The 18,669-nt window shown below is 36.2% G+C and overlaps 1 protein-coding gene across 3 annotated transcripts in view; it reads left to right on the forward strand.

Annotated features, from left to right (window-relative positions):
- The window catches only part of DNAH10 (dynein axonemal heavy chain 10), a 56,015-nt gene that overhangs the window by 15,947 nt on the left and 21,399 nt on the right, over positions 1 to 18,669 (forward strand). For all 3 annotated transcript variants that reach the window (XR_011803779.1, XM_072024389.1, XM_072024388.1), the window contains exons 20-50: positions 341 to 499; positions 898 to 1,014; positions 1,084 to 1,186; positions 1,417 to 1,595; positions 2,280 to 2,491; positions 2,812 to 2,968; positions 3,381 to 3,614; positions 3,715 to 3,837; positions 3,987 to 4,220; positions 4,733 to 4,956; positions 5,447 to 5,716; positions 5,806 to 5,989; positions 6,278 to 6,412; positions 6,997 to 7,149; positions 7,709 to 7,897; positions 8,007 to 8,153; positions 8,557 to 8,748; positions 8,921 to 9,039; positions 9,213 to 9,371; positions 9,684 to 9,819; positions 9,945 to 10,067; positions 11,377 to 11,511; positions 11,811 to 12,027; positions 12,508 to 12,627; positions 13,534 to 13,679; positions 14,113 to 14,265; positions 14,831 to 15,091; positions 15,795 to 15,967; positions 16,346 to 16,439; positions 17,523 to 17,690; positions 18,010 to 18,198. Coding sequence is in view for 2 of the 3 variants with exons in the window: in XM_072024389.1 (XP_071880490.1) it covers positions 341 to 499; positions 898 to 1,014; positions 1,084 to 1,186; positions 1,417 to 1,595; positions 2,280 to 2,491; positions 2,812 to 2,968; positions 3,381 to 3,614; positions 3,715 to 3,837; positions 3,987 to 4,220; positions 4,733 to 4,956; positions 5,447 to 5,716; positions 5,806 to 5,989; positions 6,278 to 6,412; positions 6,997 to 7,149; positions 7,709 to 7,897; positions 8,007 to 8,153; positions 8,557 to 8,748; positions 8,921 to 9,039; positions 9,213 to 9,371; positions 9,684 to 9,819; positions 9,945 to 10,067; positions 11,377 to 11,511; positions 11,811 to 12,027; positions 12,508 to 12,627; positions 13,534 to 13,679; positions 14,113 to 14,265; positions 14,831 to 15,091; positions 15,795 to 15,967; positions 16,346 to 16,439; positions 17,523 to 17,690; positions 18,010 to 18,198 (5,205 nt within the window). In the remaining variant the exon portion in view is untranslated. The remainder of the gene's footprint in view (positions 1 to 340; positions 500 to 897; positions 1,015 to 1,083; positions 1,187 to 1,416; positions 1,596 to 2,279; positions 2,492 to 2,811; positions 2,969 to 3,380; positions 3,615 to 3,714; positions 3,838 to 3,986; positions 4,221 to 4,732; positions 4,957 to 5,446; positions 5,717 to 5,805; positions 5,990 to 6,277; positions 6,413 to 6,996; positions 7,150 to 7,708; positions 7,898 to 8,006; positions 8,154 to 8,556; positions 8,749 to 8,920; positions 9,040 to 9,212; positions 9,372 to 9,683; positions 9,820 to 9,944; positions 10,068 to 11,376; positions 11,512 to 11,810; positions 12,028 to 12,507; positions 12,628 to 13,533; positions 13,680 to 14,112; positions 14,266 to 14,830; positions 15,092 to 15,794; positions 15,968 to 16,345; positions 16,440 to 17,522; positions 17,691 to 18,009; positions 18,199 to 18,669) is intronic.

The raw sequence follows: 18,669 nt of genomic DNA on the forward strand, positions 1-18,669 counted from the left end.
GAGGTGAGCCATCAATCAGTGTAGCTGGTAAACAAGAGAAAACAGTCACACACACACAAAAAATAGGACTTTCTCACTCCTGTGCTTGTGAAGGGTCCAACTAAGTAAGCCTGAAGTTCCCTTTAAAACACTGCTTATAACTATTTTTTGTACTAAAAACATCCCTACTGTAGTGGTGTTTACTTTGTGTTGATTTGTTGTTGTTGTTATCTTTATCCCATAGACTATCAATGTAAATGAATCAGCATATTATTTACTTGTGTTTTGTATTTCACTAATAATTATAATTTTGGCTATTTGCTTTCCTGGTGTTGCCTCTGGAAATTATTTATTTTTACAGAAACTATCACAGAATCTTCAGATACCACCTGATTCCCTGGAAGAGCTCAAAATTGTCCTCGGTACAATTGCAGAGATCAGAGGCATGTCACTCAAGGTGGAACTGAAATACTTAGACATCTGGGAGAGATACCGAACTCTTGCAATGTACAGTATTCCAGTAAGTGAATGTTACGCCTTGTCTCATAAAACAATTTGCGTTGGAGCTTGGGGCACAAATGCTTCACATGTGAATGAATAAATGTTTTCCTATTAAGACATTTCACACAATCACTGTACTGCTGAGGTGAGAAGGGAGATTGTCGAGTCCAACCTCCCTTCTCAAAGCAGTATCTCCACTTTAAATGGACATATTGCATGTGTTTAAATCTGATTCATAGAATCATCAAGGTTGGAAAGGATCTTCCAAATATCCAATCTAAACCTCCCCCAATGCAACCTGAGACTGATTCAGGTAACTTCAAACTGTTTTCATGTTTTGCACATTTACAATGTGAGTACATCTTTATTTTCTTGTGACTAGTTATTGCTTGTGAGAGAATGCTTGTTTTGTTTTAGATAGCTGAAGAAGAGCAAGAGATGGCAGACAAGATTAAGGAAAAGTGGGAGGCTCTCTTCTTCGAAGCATCAGAAGTTGATCACAACCTTGGAGGCATAAAAAAGAAATTCACAGAGGTAATATTTGTAATTAATATAAGAAAACAGAAATGGAAAAGAAAACAACTTAAACACTGTTCTCTTTAGATGACACAGCAACAGATTGAGGAGTACAGTAAGGAGATAGCAGATTTCTTCCATAAATTCATGGCTGAAGGGCCTGGTTCTGTTGGGGAAAATCTTGATAAAGGTAAATGGATTAATATGTGTATAGTGATGCCTTTTTTTACAAAACTAGTCTTTAGAAAATTCTTCAAAGGTTAAATAAAACAAGCAAATTATGATTTCCTTATTGACATAAAAACTGTTCAAATGGAAATGTGACATTTTCGGTACTATAATTTCTACAGAAATGCCATCTTACTTATTTGCTATGATTGATAGGACTGTTTATCTAGAAAATTTTCTCTCCTTTCCCAGGATTGGAACTCCTGGCCATTTTTGAAAAAGAAGTGGAGAAACTGGAAAAAGTTCAACAGGAACTGGGCAGTGTTGAGAGACTTTTTGACTTGCCAGCCACAGTGTACCCTGACTTAATGAAAGCACAGAATGATATGAAAGGTCTAAAGCAGATCTATGAAATTTATGAATTACAAAAAGTAGGTGTATGCATACATACACGTGTATTCAAAGCACATACCACACATAAAGTTGGAGGGTAGAAGCTGCTTTAGTTACTATCAAGCCTGTATCTGAGCCTTTGCATGAAATAAACTGTGACCTGTAAATGACTGTCACCATGAAATGAGTTTAATGATGTTAGCAGAGAAACAAAACAACGTCTCTGGAGTGAACCAAACACATGCTCTTATCAGATAGGAACAGACCCTGGTCCCCCAGAAATTATTGGGTGGCCTTATACTGCACAAGTCTCATGATTATTGCAGTTGAACTACAGTTAGCTTTAGTATGTGTACAGGTGACAATGTGGTTCTCGGGCTTTAATTGATTTTATCTATTTTTAATATATATATATATATATTTTTTAAATTAAAATGCCTTGATAGCAGCAGCCAGATCAATCACCTGTAAAGTATGCTCTTACAGATGATTTTCCTGTTGTTTGTATTTTTTTTATTTCTTTGTTATATAACTGCTTGTGTTTTGTTATGAATCTGTCTTGAATGTGAACCTGTCTCTTCCTCTGTTTGTAAAATGTTAATACAATTATATGTACATACTGATTGTGGTCTCTAGATCCTACTATACTGATTTTTTTTTTTCTTGGTCAGAAATAAAAAGAAATATTATTTATTTTTTCTTCCTGGTGCCCTTGTTCCCAGGCAGCTAAAGAGGAGTGGTCTCGGACACTCTGGATAAACCTCAATGTCCAGTTTCTTCAGGAAGGAATCGAAGGATTTCTTAAAGCCTTTCGAAAGCTGCCCAAAGCAGTCCGCAGTATGCCAGTGGCCTTTCACTTGGAAACAAAAATGAAGGCATTTAGAGACTCCATTCCTTTATTGCTTGATTTGAAAAATGAAGCTTTAAGAGAAAGGTTTGATTTGATTTATTAAAAAATATATATATATATGTATATATATATATATGGGAAGATTTTATTTGTTTTGTTAGAACTTTCAGTTTTAGTTACAGAGGCCATGATGTGTCCTGCAGCTTGAAACTTCACTTTCTGCTTAATGAACTGATGTAATAGCATATACCGTGATTATGGTGACTGAAGTACTTTGTGTATTTAAAATACTAGTTCTTTAAACAATACGAAACGTGGTTTCATTATTATATTTAAAATTACAGTTGTTTTCATTTTTACTGTATTGTGATGGTTGGTATAGTTGTTGCGTCAATTTAAAACAGGCATTGGCAAGACCTTATGGAGAGAACAGGCACAAGATTTGAAATGACAACAGAAACATTCACTTTGGAGAATATGTTTGCTATGGAACTTCATAAACACTCAGATATTATCAACGAAATAGTTGGAACAGCTGTTAAGGAACTTAGCATTGAGAAGGTAATATAAAAATTGTAATAAAACTCAAAAGAGATGACAATAGTTTGTTTTATGTGAGATCTCTATTGGAATGGCAGAAAATTCTGCCATCTTCAGGGAGCTGCTGTGAAGTAACTAATAGATCAATAGCTCTGTTAATAAGCTACAACATGGCACAGAATCTTAGTTGTCTTGACTTCCGCAGCAGTATTTTGGATTTCTGCTATTACATTAAGCAAGTCTAGTTTATGAAAAAGGATCTGAAATGGAATTTATTCCATTTTCATCACAGTGTTGTGAAATAGACCTCCTTATAAACCAGGGGTGAAAATCTGTGCAAAAAAACTTTTCTGAATTAATTGATTTTAAGTTAAGATTATAATTCCCTAGTTTTTGAAGACTGAAATACGCATCTTTTTATGCTTACATGCAGGGTGTGAAGGACATAGCAGAAACATGGGAACAAATGAAATTTACTGTACAGATATACTTCAAAGGCACTGAGAAGAGAGGATTTATTCTGGGATCTGTAGATGAAATTCTAGAGGTTCTTGATGATAACAATGTCAATCTTCAGAGTATCTTGGGCAGTCGTTTTGTGGGTCCTTTCCTTGCAACTGCTCACCACTGGGAAAAAACACTGTCATTGATTGGTGAAGTAATTGAGGTAAGGAGGAAAGTGCTGGACTAAATAATTAATGCTTATTTATAATCAAGGTTTTCTATTGTATTTTTTTTTGTCTTTGATGGCAACATTTGACTCTTAGATCTGGATGGTGGTTCAGAGAAAATGGATGTACCTGGAGAGCATCTTTATTGGTGGAGATATAAGATCACAGCTTCCAGAGGAAGCCAAAATATTTGACAGCGTAGACAGGATGTTTAAAGAGGCAAGTAACTGACTTGACTTGTGATCAGCACAGTTATTTAATGTGTTTTGCTTTTTGTTTTTGCTGTGTGTTTTGTCATTAGCTAAATATACTTTAGTATAATCTATTGCTGTTCGGTATTTTCTAGTTTTTCTTTTCTTCCCATGTAGATAATAGATGAAACGGTAAAAGAACCAACGATAAAAAAAGCCTGTGAAGCCCCAAATCGTCTATCAGACCTCCATCATATAAATGATGTGCTGGAGAAATGTCAGAAAAGCTTGAATGATTATTTGGATTCCAAGCGAAATGCCTTCCCAAGATTCTTCTTTATATCTGATGAGGAGTTGCTTAGTATCCTTGGCAGTGGTAACCCACTTTGTGTCCAGGAACACATGATAAAGGTACAGTGTCTGGTTTTCCAAAGTGCTTTTAGGTGCTTTTAAAAGTTGAACAGACTATACTGTACATGCTCTTAAGGGTGCACTAATATTTCTCGCATACAAAGAACATCCTGGCAGCTTCTTGAAGTAACTTCTGAATAAATAAATCAAATCTGATCAATGGTCTCTCCTGACTCTCATACTGGACAGTAGTGGTTATGGTAGAGAAGATTCAAGACACACCAGAATGATCAATCATTAAAGAAACTTCTTGTAGCTCCCGATAGGTCTATATTTCCTAGAAAAAAAAGGAAAAAAAAAGAATGTAATTTGAGGCAAATCATTTGCTTGTTTACGGTGCGGTTGGGCTGCTGAGCTATACATCAGCATTTATATTTGATTACTTAGAGCCAGATCCATTTTTGCTTTAGAGTCCATGGAAATTTCCTTTCAACATTAAATGGGGGCTAGATATACTTAAATCTCCAAAGCTTGGTTTCTCAAATGCCAGTGAGTTTCTTTGTTGATTTCAGATGTATGATAACATAGCTTCCCTGAGGTTTCAGGATGGTGATAATGATAAGAAAATCGCAACAGCCATGATTTCAGCTGAGGGGGAGGTGATGGAGTTCCGACAGGCTGTAGCTGCAGAAGGCAGAGTGGAGAATTGGATGACAGCAGTGCTAAAAGAAATGAGACGAACAAACAGACTCCTTACTAAGGAAGCTATTTTTCGATACTGTGAAGACAGAAGCAGGTGAAATAATCAGTATCAAGATAATACAAATACCTTATATGTTATTACGAGCCTGTAGCGATATAGAAAATGAGAAACTTAATTTTAAAATTTTTGCACAGTTTAGCCTGTATTTCTGTAAGTGGAGGGGATATGCATGCATATCCGGCATTTTAACTGACCAGAAAAAATTGTGTTATCTATTGTATGCTATTTCCTAAGCCTTGAATTTTAATTTTTAGTGATGTGTGTAGTGTGTTTTTCTCATTATGGATTCTACTTGGCAATTGTTACATAAGGAATAGGTAGTTTTTCTCTGAGAGTATTTCTTAGGCTTTAGAAATAAAACATCACACCTCGATGGAATTCTATACATCTTTATAAACCTTTGTCCATGTTGTAGCTGTTGCAGAAATAGGAGGAGCTTCCTGGTTTTTTTTTTTTGTTGTTCTGATGAGTTACTTAAAATAAACAGTAACTCAGACTCCCAAACTATATCTATTTCCCACAGAGTTGATTGGATGTTACTCTACCAAGGCATGATGGTGCTGGCTGCTAATCAGGTGTGGTGGACATGGGAGGTGGAGGATGTCTTTCGGAAAGTGAAGAAGGGAGAAAAACAGGCAATGAAACTGTATGCTAAAAAAATGCACCAGCAAATTGATGACCTGGTTACTCGCATTGCAGTGCCTTTGAGCAAAAATGACAGGAAAAAATACAACACTGTTCTCATTATTGATGTTCATGCCAGAGACATTGTCGATACATTTGTAAGAGACAGGTAAACTCCCCAACCTCTTGAGAAAATACCATATCCACAAATTGTATTTCCATCCTTTTATCTCATATAAGCACATTTCTCTTGTGTAGCATTCTGCAGGCTCAGGAGTTTGAATGGGAAAGCCAGCTGCGTTTTTACTGGGACCGAGAGCCAGATGAACTGAATGTGCGGCAGTGCACAGGCACATTTTCATATGGTTATGAGTATATGGGTTTGAATGGACGTCTTGTGATCACCCCTCTTACGGATCGTATTTACCTTACACTCACACAGGTATATATTAAAGTAGATTTTTGCTAACACACATTTAAAAAATATACTTCCATGCAACCACATAACTGGCAACTAAGAGATAAAGTTGAAAAAAAAAACCACACAACATTTTGAACACAAATATATCTGAACTAGGTGGCAATAGCCTTCTCAACTGATTTTCTCAAAGATAATATAGAATGCATTCACAGATAAGATTTAAAGTTTTTTGTACCCACAGGTTTGTTCATGATTTTGCTACCAGCTTAATACAAATGCTTTTCTTTGCTTTTTGCTCTGTCTTCAAAGGCTTTATCAATGTTTTTGGGAGGAGCACCAGCAGGGCCAGCCGGTACAGGAAAAACAGAAACAACCAAGGATCTGGCCAAAGCACTGGGCTTGCTATGTGTAGTGACGAACTGTGGAGAAGGCATGGATTTCAAAGTAAGTATTTAAGATCTGTATTCTCTGATAGCAGTTACTGTTCATTTTCAGTGCCCAGGGTAAGGGCATAATTTCAACTTTTGAATAAGAGTAGTTGGATCTCCTGAAGGTGTCAGATCTGTTGTCATTAATGCCTTTTGCCAGGCCCCAAAAAAGTGAGTATATTTAATAATTTGATATTCTTGGAATTCAGGTTGTAAAATACCATAGACTGCATTATTCAGACTTGTGTAATCATGACATGATCAAGAATTAACCATTCCTCCCATAGAGGTACTGTACCAACTGATAATGAAATATAGTAAAAAAATGTCTATTTTGAATAAATTCTCAAAGGAATTTCAGGATTCAATCTATGCTTTAAGCAAGGAAACAATGACTAGGTGATGTGTACCTGAGCTCATCATGGGCTATCTGCACTTGACAAATATTTATTGAAAGACCTTATGACAGATTGCTAGTTCCTGCATATATGGATATCCAGAGGCTTTTCCTGGTCATTAAGACTTTTAACATACTTTAAAGTTTGCTGATTTTTTTTTATGTACTTATTGCTGAGATATTTTTCTGCTTGTTTTTGTTAGGCAGTCGGTAAAATCTTCTCTGGTCTTGCCCAGTGTGGAGCATGGGGATGCTTTGATGAATTCAATCGTATCGATGCTTCTGTGCTGTCAGTCATTTCTTCTCAGATTCAGACTATTCGAAATGCTTTAATGAATCAGTTGAAAACATTTCAGGTAAAGATTAAAATGGAAGAGCAATTGTGAAGGCTAATCTGGTGCATGAAGCCAAGATTCAGGTCTAGACACCATCATTAGATCAAAGGGCTGTTTCTTTGGAAATTACTTTGTGCTGAACATTTCAAATTCCATAATATGTACTCTTACATACTCTCAGAGATATTAAATCTTTCCTTATTTCCTAATCCTTTCCTAGCTTTTCCCTTTGTGAAGTGGGATAAGAGTAATCTAAATAGGATAACAATAACTAAATGGGATAATAATATAGTAGTAGTTACGGAGAATATTAACTTAACTTGATGCTTAATTTAATGATGCTTATTGGAATTCAAAACCCTTAGACAAAAGATTCTATTGAAAAATTTGAAATGTCTTGATGTTTATGTCCAGGATGCAAATAATGAGTTGAATGTACCTACATGACTAACTAAAACTGAATTTTTAATATGTTGTGCTTACTGGGTACCCCAATATTTCTGTTTTTCTCTTTTATCAAATGATACTATTTATTTCAGCTCCAAATACACATTGTTCTGAAGTTTTCTTACACTTTCAGTTTGAAGGACAAGAAATTAACCTTGATAGCCGAATGGGCATTTTTATTACGATGAATCCTGGTTATGCTGGCCGAACTGAGCTCCCTGAGTCTGTAAAAGCTTTGTTCAGGCCTGTGGTGGTTATTGTACCAGATCTTCAGCAAATCTGTGAAATCATGCTCTTTTCTGAAGGATTCCTTACAGCAAAGGTAAGAAAATTGTATTGCTATCCATACCCACATATACACCCATGTATGTGTGGTCAGTGTTTGGTCATGACTTACATATTTGTGATTATCTAACTTAACTCTTAAACAGATCCTTGCCAAAAAGATGACAGTGCTATACAAGCTGGCAAAAGAACAACTTTCTAAACAACATCATTATGATTTTGGACTGCGAGCTCTCAAGTCAGTGTTGGTGATGGCTGGAGAACTGAAAAGAGGATCAGCAGACCTCAGTGAGGTAGACTTGCCACTTAATTACCCTCAGCAGATCATCTTTTTCATTAGGAATAGGATGTATTGACACATCTGCTGTTTGTCTGCTTTGGAAATAGGAACACTGATGTTATTTGTCTCTGTATTTTCTTACTGAGTTTCATCATGCCCTCTGCCAGCATGTTAGTATCAGAACTCGAAGTAGGAAAACCTATAAAAAAATAAGGTGCTTTACTTCCTGGTATATATTTCATATGCAGTTTTGATGTTAAATCTAGGATGCAAATAGCCTCTGGGTGAATTAATTTGCATTCTCAAAGCTGTACTAAAGTAATCAGGCAATGGTTTTTAGAGGTGTTTGAAAGTGCTACATATTAAATAATTGGTTAGCTATTTGGTAGAGATTGATTCTGCTATATTTTGTTTAGGAGGTTGTACTGATGAGAGCTCTACGAGATATGAACCTTCCCAAATTTGTGTTTGAAGATGTACCTCTCTTCCTTGGCCTAATATCTGACCTATTTCCTGGTCTGGATTGCCCTCGAGTCCGCTACCCTAACTTTAATGATGCTGTAGAACAAGTGCTGGAAGAAGGAGGTTATGTTGTTTTACCAGTCCAGGTATAAAAAAATGTTAATTGCCTGACTTTTTGTTGTAAACATTAGGCTGGGTGTGCATTGCTGCACTCTGGAGTAGTTCCAGGAAAGCTAAGCAGATATAGACCAGCTGCTGATCTTGTTCATAGAAGATTTATGAACAGCAGTCTATTGAATTAATATGTTTTTTTTTTAGGTGGATAAAGTTGTTCAGATGTATGAGACAATGTTAACTCGGCACACTACAATGGTAGTTGGACCTACTGGAGGTGGCAAATCAGTTGTCATTAACACTTTGTGCCAGGCCCAAACCAAGTGAGTATATTTGATAATTTGATACATGGAATTCAGGTTGTAAAATAGCATAGACTGCATTATTAAAACTTGCATAGTCAAGACAGGATCAATAGTTAACTGTAATATTTGCTTGGGTTAACATGAAATGGTATTGTGTCATCCTAAAATCGGTTTTCTTGTTGCGTTTCTAGGCTGGGATTATTGACAAAACTTTACACACTGAACCCTAAAGCCATGAGTGTGATTGAGCTGTATGGGATCCTTGACCCTACCACACGAGACTGGACAGATGGAGTACTGTCAAATATTTTTCGGGATATCAACAGGCCTACAGATAAGAAAGAGCGAAGGTAGACTGCTAGAATTCATTGTAATGATTTTTAGATACTAAGTTTTATGTCAATATTTTATTTTTATATAAAACAAAATATACTGTGCACGTTCAGAAACAAATGCAAAATAAAGTGCCTAGGGGGTCTTTCTGTCTCTTGTGAATTTCGCCCTCAGTGAGATGGAGAGAAACCCTGCAGTTATCAAAGATACATGGGAGGCTTCAAAGCACTTGGATTGACATTGGTATCTTTCACGGCACCTCTGTATTGTGAAATATGTAAGTGAAATCAGAGATTAGTCACTGTATTCTTTGGATCCTGTATCCACAGATACATTCTGTTTGATGGAGATGTAGATGCTCTCTGGGTTGAAAACATGAATTCTGTCATGGATGACAACAAGCTACTGACGCTGGCAAATGGGGAGCGGATTAGACTTCAGTCACACTGTGCTCTGTTGTTTGAGGTGGGTAATGAATATACCATTCGATACATGGGAAGGGTTAGATACAGCTAGGTCTACAAAGCCTGAAAAGCAGTTACTCTGGCTATTCTTTAAGTGTATGGTTATCTAGTATGTTCATTTTATAGGTTGGTGACCTGCAGTATGCATCTCCTGCCACAGTATCCCGCTGCGGAATGGTTTTTGTAGATCCTAAAAATCTGAAATATAAGCCTTACTGGCAGAAGTGGATACAAAAAAGAGAAAATGAGGTGGGAATTTCTGAACTTGGTCATAGGCTATTTATTAAATACTGAACTGTATACAGATGTTAAAAAAAAAACACATCACCTTTGTAAAGTCAGTTTGATTTTCTGAATTGCTTTACAGTTCACTTGTCATTAAGGTCTTTGTTACTGAGTTTCATTAAGTGTGTAAGTTGGCCTTCAGTCCTTGTTCATGGAAAGATGCTCTATTAGGATGGGAACCAGTGAGAGAGGGCCTGATTTCTAGAGTTAAAGGCAGAAAAAACAACTCACATTAAAGAATATTGAGTCTATGGCCCTTTTAAATGCACATTGATGGTTTCTTTGCAGTTTTATGTTATACTATGACAAAAATAAAATACAACATACTAATGTAGAACAGTTTATTTGAAGAGAGAGCCTGTGTTCTATATTGTTTAATTATAAGCCCAAGTACCCATCTTCTCCTTCATTCCTAAATTGATTTCCTAATGCATTTTAATTTATTTGAATATTTTAGTAAAAGTTACAGGGTTAATTAATGATCTTTCATCTTTGTGTGGTATTACCTGCTTTTCATGTAAATGAAATTTTAATTTTAATATGAAGTGCTCAATTTTTGTCTGTATGAACTATTGTGTTTTATAGAATAAGTATCTTTTGTGCAAACAAATATGATTCGAAGTCTTACATTCTTTCCAAATGTCCACACTTAACTGACGCATCAAGGTCAGGAGAGTAGTTGCCTTACACTCTCTCCCTAGTCAGTGCAGTAAGACAGGCACTTCCAGAGCGTTGTTAAGATCTTAGCAAGGACGAATTCCATGTTCTGTACCTGTCTTTCTCTTACCCCCTCCGTTGTAGGGGGTAACCTAATGCAAATATGATCCAAATGTACAAATCTCAGCTAAGTACAATCTGGGACAACAAATCCAATCGCTAGGCCTGTGGCAGAGGGCTAAACAGAGTTCTCAGATTTTCTAACTTATAGTTGCTTCTGAGCAGAGAAGAAACAATAAAGCAGTTTACATGATCTCCAAAGAGTTAAGTGAGATTGCTTAGGTCCTTGTTTCTTTCATTTAGAATAAAAACTCAAGTCCACAGGGAACTCAAGTAAGACAACTTAGTTGCTATCATATGATGAATCCAGATCCTCACCTGATGAAAACCCAGTCCATACAACAATGTCAAATTTCTTTATGTGACTGTACCCTGTCATTGCTAGAAGTGATTCCTACAAGAGCAATTATATTTGGTTAGCCACGTGTTGATGGAAAGCTTTGCTTTCACAAATCAGCTTTCAATGGGATGAATTCTTGTCCTTTTCTTCCTTCAGCAAGAGAGAATTGAATTGAATCGTCTCTTTGAAAAATATGTGCCCTGCCTTATTGATATGATTACGGAGGGAATTGTGGATGGCAAACAAGGAGAAAGGCTGAAGACCATTGTTCCTCAAACAGATTTAAATATGGTGAGGAATAGAAAGTAAATGTTGAAAAATCTTAAAAGTGAAACTGAATAATGAAGAGACTAAAACCTCCCAAGGAAATCACAAGAGTATAGTTCACACTTGAAATGTCAGTTTGCTAACAAGAGACAACAGAAAGAGTCAGTTCCTAACAATGCTCTTCTGTCATTAAAATTTATATCAGTAGATATACCTGTAAGAAGAAAAGATCAGTAAGCACTCAGGCATCTAAAAACATATTAAGGGTTCTTACGTATCTAAATGGTGATTCTATTTATAGTTTTGTCTTGTTTTTTCAACAGGTGGTGCAGTTGACTGTGATGCTGGAAGCTTTAATTGTGGTACAACCTGATGATCTCGATGTTCTGGAGTGCTTCTTCTTGGAAGCTTTATATTCCTCCTTAGGTGCTGCTCTTCGTGATTCTGGAAGAATTAAATTTGATGAATATGTTAAACACATTTCCTGTATGTCAACTGTTCATGATGACAACATCCTTGCTAAGCCAGGGGAGTTGCCAGGTAGGATTTTTTCATAATTTACTCTGAATCCCTTTGATTATGTTGGAAAAGTCTTAGTTTCCATAAAGCTACAACACTGTTCTTCCTTCCAATTAGCTATCCTGGCTGCAAAATAGGTTTGATGTTCTCTGACTATCAGTAAAAATCCCTTATAGTTCCTGATGCTAGATGACTCTTAGCAACTGGTTTATCCTCACAGAACAGTCCTTTCTATGCCAACCTGAAAAGATAAACAGTGAAAAGATAAACAGAAAGGGAAAGGAAAACCAGTGGAAAGGTGGTAATAACCAATAATATGATCCAAGTGCAGGACTAGGAGAACTTTATTTAATGTCTTTCTGGGTTAAATGATAAGTAAATGGAACAGTATTGCACTGCATGGTCCAGAAATCTTACCCTTCATTTTCATTTCAGTCAGGTTATTTTCTTATGAAATATTTCAATGTCCTAGAAAACTTCCAGCTCTTTAATGGTTTGCAGGTCAGCTGCCAACTTTGTATGACTTTCATTTTGATGGTATTCAAAAAAAGTGGGTACCTTGGATGAAACTTGTTCCTGAATATATTCATAATCCTCAAAAGAAATTTCTTGACATTCTAGGTAAGTATAAGATAAAATATAGTGATGTTATATTTTTAATTTATAGTGTGTGGCCACTGAGTGGGTGGCACTTAACATGAGACCTCCTCTTTCTGTGATGAAGGTCATCTGCTCATGTTCAGTTTCTGGTGATGGCAGAAATCAATTTCTTTAATGTTCTTGTCACCGCTTAATAGGGATAGAGTTGATATATACAGCACTGTGTAATAAAGAAATGAGGAAAGGATGAATATATTTTTTTCAATGCCTAAAGCTTATTAGGAGAGCCAGAAGAGCAGAAAATAGATTCACAATCTGCTCTGCCAGAAACCCTAGGAAAAATCTCAGACCAGTGGTTCAAATGCTCAGTAGATAAAAATTACATTCTTAAGGCCACTATTGGTTGTTACTTAAAGCACTCTATAATGGTGAAAAGTGCTTTCCATAGTTAACGGCAAATTGACCCAGGCTGTTTTATAGTAGGATTCAGCAAGCACAGGTTAACTTCACTGACACAAGAGATAATGGTATGATCCCTGAAGTTGCTCCTGATGGCAGGCTATTCACAAAGAGCAAAATTAATCTCTGTAGAGTTCAGAGAAAATGCTTAGGATCCAAATAAGTCCTGATTATGTCCTTGAAATAGGACCTAACCAGTCCATGGCCCTCCTATATGGAGGAAAAATTCTTTTCTAACAGATCTATAGTAGAAAAGATCCCAATGATAAAAGCTGAAAAGAGATAGTGAAGCAATTAGAAATTTCCTTTGACATTGGTAGTGAATTGATATTTCATATTATGTCTTTGTGCAACTGCACATTAATACTTGGTGAGTCTGATCCAGCACTATTCTATAAATATAAATCTCCCAGCTGTACTGCACTGCATTTTAATTTAACCTGCTGTCCTATTCATAATCTTTTTCAGTGCCTACAGTGGAGACAACACGCACTACTTGGTTGCTAGAACAGATGGTAAAAATAAAACACCCAGTTGTTCTTGTAGGTGAATCGGGTACTTCTAAAACAGCAACTACACAAAACTTCCTAAGCAATCTGAACAAAGACCTTAATGTATGTATTGAGTCATTTTGCATTTTTTGTAAAGCTGCATTTTCATGTTGTGTCCTTGTGTTAAATTTCCATTATGAAGCCTGAGCCTGTGGGTAGCAATATTAACTTTAGCCTCACATGGGTTCAGAGATTGAACTGCAAACTCAGACACAAAGTGTGTGGATGATTTGAGAATACCTAAAGATCAGAAATATATATATATATTTTTTTTTACTTTATAAAGTAAAGCAAATGTATATTGTCAAAGATTTAAGAACAGGATTTTTACTTTTTTTTTGTCATGTGTAATTAAAGTGAATAACTGGACCAGAGGAGTGTTTCCTGTATGTCCAATAATTTAACATAAAAAATATCTTCTAGAATGATCTAGTTTAAAAAAAAAAAAAAAGGAAAAGGTAAAAATCCATTCTTAACCATTTCCTCCCCTTTGCAGATGCTGCTAGTGATTAACTTCTCTTCTCGTACAACATCAATGGACATTCAGAGAAATCTAGAGACAAATGTAGAGAAAAGAACTAAAGACACTTACGGCCCTCCCATGGGAAAACGTCTCATTGTTTTCATGGATGATATGAATATGCCAAGGGTAAGTTGTGAATGGTTTGCCAGGTAGTTTAGAAACATCTGGGGGGGGCACTGCTGTGGTCCCTTCATATATAGATCCAGCTGTATGAAGACACAAGATCTTGTATTACAAGTCAAGGAGATTCGTGGTAAGTGTATAACTGGATTTCAGCTTAGAAACTTTGGAACAGTTGGACTTGTGAGCAGCATGGAGTATTTCTGTCTATTACAATCTTTGTCTTCTATATAAAAAAATATCTCCTTTTGGATCACTTCTTTATGCCAATAAAAACATTTGTCTGTGGCCTGATATTGGTTGCAGGTTGTCTCCTGTAGGAATCATGCCTTCCTCTTTGCAAATGGGTCAGGAGAGTATGTGTGTATGAAGTTTATCTTGGAGAAGAGGCACTTCTGCTATATGAGACATTGGAATGAACATTCACGATCAATGTCAGAGCTTTACAAAGCGTCATTTAGTCCTTGTAACGTTCTCTTGAGTAGGGAGCACAATATTTCCACATTTATAGCAGTATTTGGTGTGGTGATGTACTGTGCTCTAAATATCTTACCTCTTTTCTGTTGCAAAGGTTGATGAGTATGGAACACAGCAACCCATTGCCTTGTTGAAGCTACTACTAGAAAAAGGTTTCTTGTATGACCGTGGTAAGGAGATGAACTGTAAAATTTTCCGAGACCTGGGTTTTATTGCTGCCATGGGGAAAGCTGGAGGAGGTCGGAATGAAGTTGACCCTCGATTCATCTCACTCTTCAGTGTTTTTAACATACCTTTCCCTTCTGAGCAATCACTGAATTTGATCTATACCTCCATCCTGAAAGGCCACACTGCGGTAATTTCACTTTTTAAAGGATTTCTTAACACGTTAATAATTTTGAAATAGACATTTATTTCTGTATTGTCACAGAACCTGAAATCATTTCTTATTTCCTGCTTATTTAGAATCTCATGCAAACTTTTCCCTGCTTGTATTTTTCAAGAGATGTGTTTACACTGTGTAGATAAATTCTTGAATAATATGTGAACTTTCAAGTAAGGAGGTAATTTGTAAAACTGGTACTTTTCATAGGTTGAGACCTGTGAATCAATTGGTTATGGTTCCTATAACCACATACACAAAGGTCAGCGAAGTCTATCCCAAATGACAGTGAAAAATTCAATGTAATGCAGTAGACTGCATTACTAGGCAAGTGAACTGCAACATCGAGTTAGAAGAGAGCAGTTTATTTTTTCTCCAATGGAAGTGCTGTAAAAAATCCCAGTCATGGAGTGTGATGTTATTTTCAGCATTGTGCAAACTTGGGGGTAAAGATGGACCCTGCCCGAAACATTTAACTTCAGAATGTTAATACTGCACAGGAATATGAATTTCTAAAAATTTTGCCCTTAAAAAAAATTTGCCCTTAAAAAATTTGCCCTTAGTTATTTGAAATATGCCAAGTCGGGTTAAAAGCTAGAAAGCAGAATATGTTTGATAGTATTCAGTTTTGTATGGGCAGTTGCATGAAAACTTCTCTTCTTTCTCATGTTTGCAGATGTTTAATGAGTCTATATCAGAAATCTCTGAAAGGATGACAGAGTGTACTTTGAAGCTTTATAAAATGATTGTCTGTGACCTACCCCCTACTCCTTCCAAATTCCATTACATTTTCAACTTGCGGGATCTTTCCAGGGTCTATAATGGACTTACTCTTACAACCCCAGAGAGGTAGGAATATAAAACTTGCCTTCCGTGGTCCTAAACCTATTTATATGGGATGAGGCTGGGTGAAAATGAGGCAGCTTGGTAGTATGAGAAATCAATCACATTTTGTCACTTTTCTTTAAACTTTCAGCAAAATGAGAAGATGTTTAGGAACATCATAAATTGTGATATTATTATTGATGACAAATATTGATACATCAGTCTTTCTTAAGTAAGATATCTGGAGGTAATAATGAAAACTTTTTTCATTCTTATGAAGAGAACAATACCAAAAGAGATTTTTTAAAAAAAGCCCAGACTTCAGTCAATGTTACTAAATCTGTGGCCTTAGGAATCTTATCAGTTTGTTTGGTGCAGATTGATATTTTGATATTAACGCAGGTTTCAAACAGTCACCCAGATGGTGAGAGTTTGGAGAAATGAGTGCCTGAGGGTTTTCTATGACAGGCTGGTTAATGAAACAGACAAAGCATTGGTGAGTAATTTCTTTAATTTTTTTTAGTAGTCACTGAGTATTACTGTGGCCACCAGCAGTATTACCACCTGAAAAGCAGTATTACCAACTGTTGCATTCCACTCATAATGCAGATTTGTTTAAATACTATGTTGCTCGATTAACTTAAAACATGGTATGAGGAGTTTTTGTTTCTAAAATAAAGTTACCATGGCAGACTAAGTGAGCAGATCTGCTGAAGGAAAAAAAAAGTGTAACTAGGTTTGCCTGTCTGGGAAGGTTGATTAGCAGTGGTACAGCTGCCAGAGTGTGAGAGCAGTGCAGGAGAAATCTCAGGAAATGACTCCTGTTTCAAATCAGTATTTTCCTTTAGGAAGGATTATATCAGAATGTGACTTTACAAACAAGTAGGAAAAAGAGAGGTAAGAGCTAAGTTTCATTTACTCAATTTTGGTTGTTATGGAACTCTAAAATTCTCCAAATTAAATCAAGATGAGAAAATTAAGCATTAAACATTAAATCAAGAGCAAATTACACCAGTTTTATAGCTTGAGGATTAGGAAAGGATTTGGATAAAGTTTACTTACATGTAAGCTACTTGCAAAGCAACTTGCTTAGATAAAAAGTAGTAGACTTAGGTGGCTTCATATTTTTCAGCTTAATTTTTTTCTTCTAATATAGAATGACAGATTTCCAGATCAATTTTCACAAATGAGGGTAATTATGTTGCAGCTTTTCTGTATTTCTACACTTAATTCAGATTTGCGAGATTTGTGAGAAATCTTGGTGATAAGACATCAATATGAATGCTGAGAAGAACATTCATTAATATAATATTAATACAAATATAACATATTTTTTTATCAGGTTTGTCCTTTTTTTTTTGTCTTAAACTTCTGCAGCTTAGTATTAGATCATTTTATATCATAGAACATAAACAATAGGAGGCTGTGGTCTGTGGATCTTCTGGTGACATACTATTCCCTTGAAATCAGTTAGTGTTTTAGCAAAGACTCTGCATTATCAGTGTCACTCTTCTGAGTGTTCCTGGACCTAGAAATACCTGCTTTGTTAGGTTGCCTGACTAATTTCATTTATTTGAAGGTACAAGGCCATATAAAAAAACTGATTGAAGAGAATTTCAGAGATGAATTGGAACAGGCCATGAGGGATCCTATTCTTTTTGGAGATTTCAGAATGGCACTGAGTGAAGGAGAACCACGTATTTATGAAGATATCCAAGACTATGATGCGGCAAAAGCTCTCTTTCAGGTAGTGTGCTTCAGCTTGGAACTGTGCATGATTTTGTCTCTCTGCATGCAGAGTGTGCTGGAGCCTGCCTCAAACAGTAAGAATTTTGTTCTTCTATGTGCACGTTGCAACAGTGAGCATAGAAGAACAACCTCCCACCCCCTTCTGTGGTCTGGAGTAATGAAAATTGAGTATCATCTATGGAGTTGGCTGTGCTTTCCAACTGTTTACTTTCCCTGATGATCTTTTGAAGCAGTAATGCTGCAAAATAGATTGTTATTTTATTAAAATTATTGTTTGCTTGATTTCCTAGTAACATTCTGACCACCTTTCTCTGCAGGAGATTTTGGAAGAATATAATGAAGTTAATATTAAAATGAATCTAGTCCTTTTTGATGATGCTTTGGAACACTTAATCCATGTACATCGCATCATGCGGATGGATCGTGGCCATGCCCTGCTTATAGGAGTGGGAGGCTCAGGAAAGCAGTCTCTTACAAGATTAGCTGCCTTTACAGCTGGATGTGAGGTTAGTGACTGCATCTTTGCAGTGAAAGAAGAAAAGGAAAGCAATACTGGAATCAGGATTAAATTGAAGGGGGTTAGGAAGAGAAAGTCAATCAAGATACAATCAGGCTGTTTTTCTCTTCCATGTGAAGAGAAAAACATTGCTTGGAGGTCTAGACAGTGGATGATCTAGGCAGAAACCCTGCTGTGACTGATACTGTAATATTAGGAAATGTTCCTCCCTCAACAGCCTCTTACAGAGGCTGTTGGCTTGAAAGAGAAGAACAAAAAAGGAGGGTGAAGGAGGGTGCGATCCTGCAGGGCTGTACAAATGTAGTTGTTTAAAAAGAATGTAGCACTTAATTTTTTTGATACTTACACATTTACTGAAGTTAGTATATAAACCAAAACCTTTGATTCAATCTAATTAAAATTGAGTTTCATAGTTACCGTTATGTCTTGCATCCGTGTCTTCTCAATATATGTTTGCATC

The sequence above is a fragment of the Anas platyrhynchos genome, chromosome 16, assembly GCF_047663525.1.
Source record: "Anas platyrhynchos isolate ZD024472 breed Pekin duck chromosome 16, IASCAAS_PekinDuck_T2T, whole genome shotgun sequence".
Taxonomy (NCBI): Eukaryota; Metazoa; Chordata; class Aves; order Anseriformes; family Anatidae; genus Anas; species Anas platyrhynchos.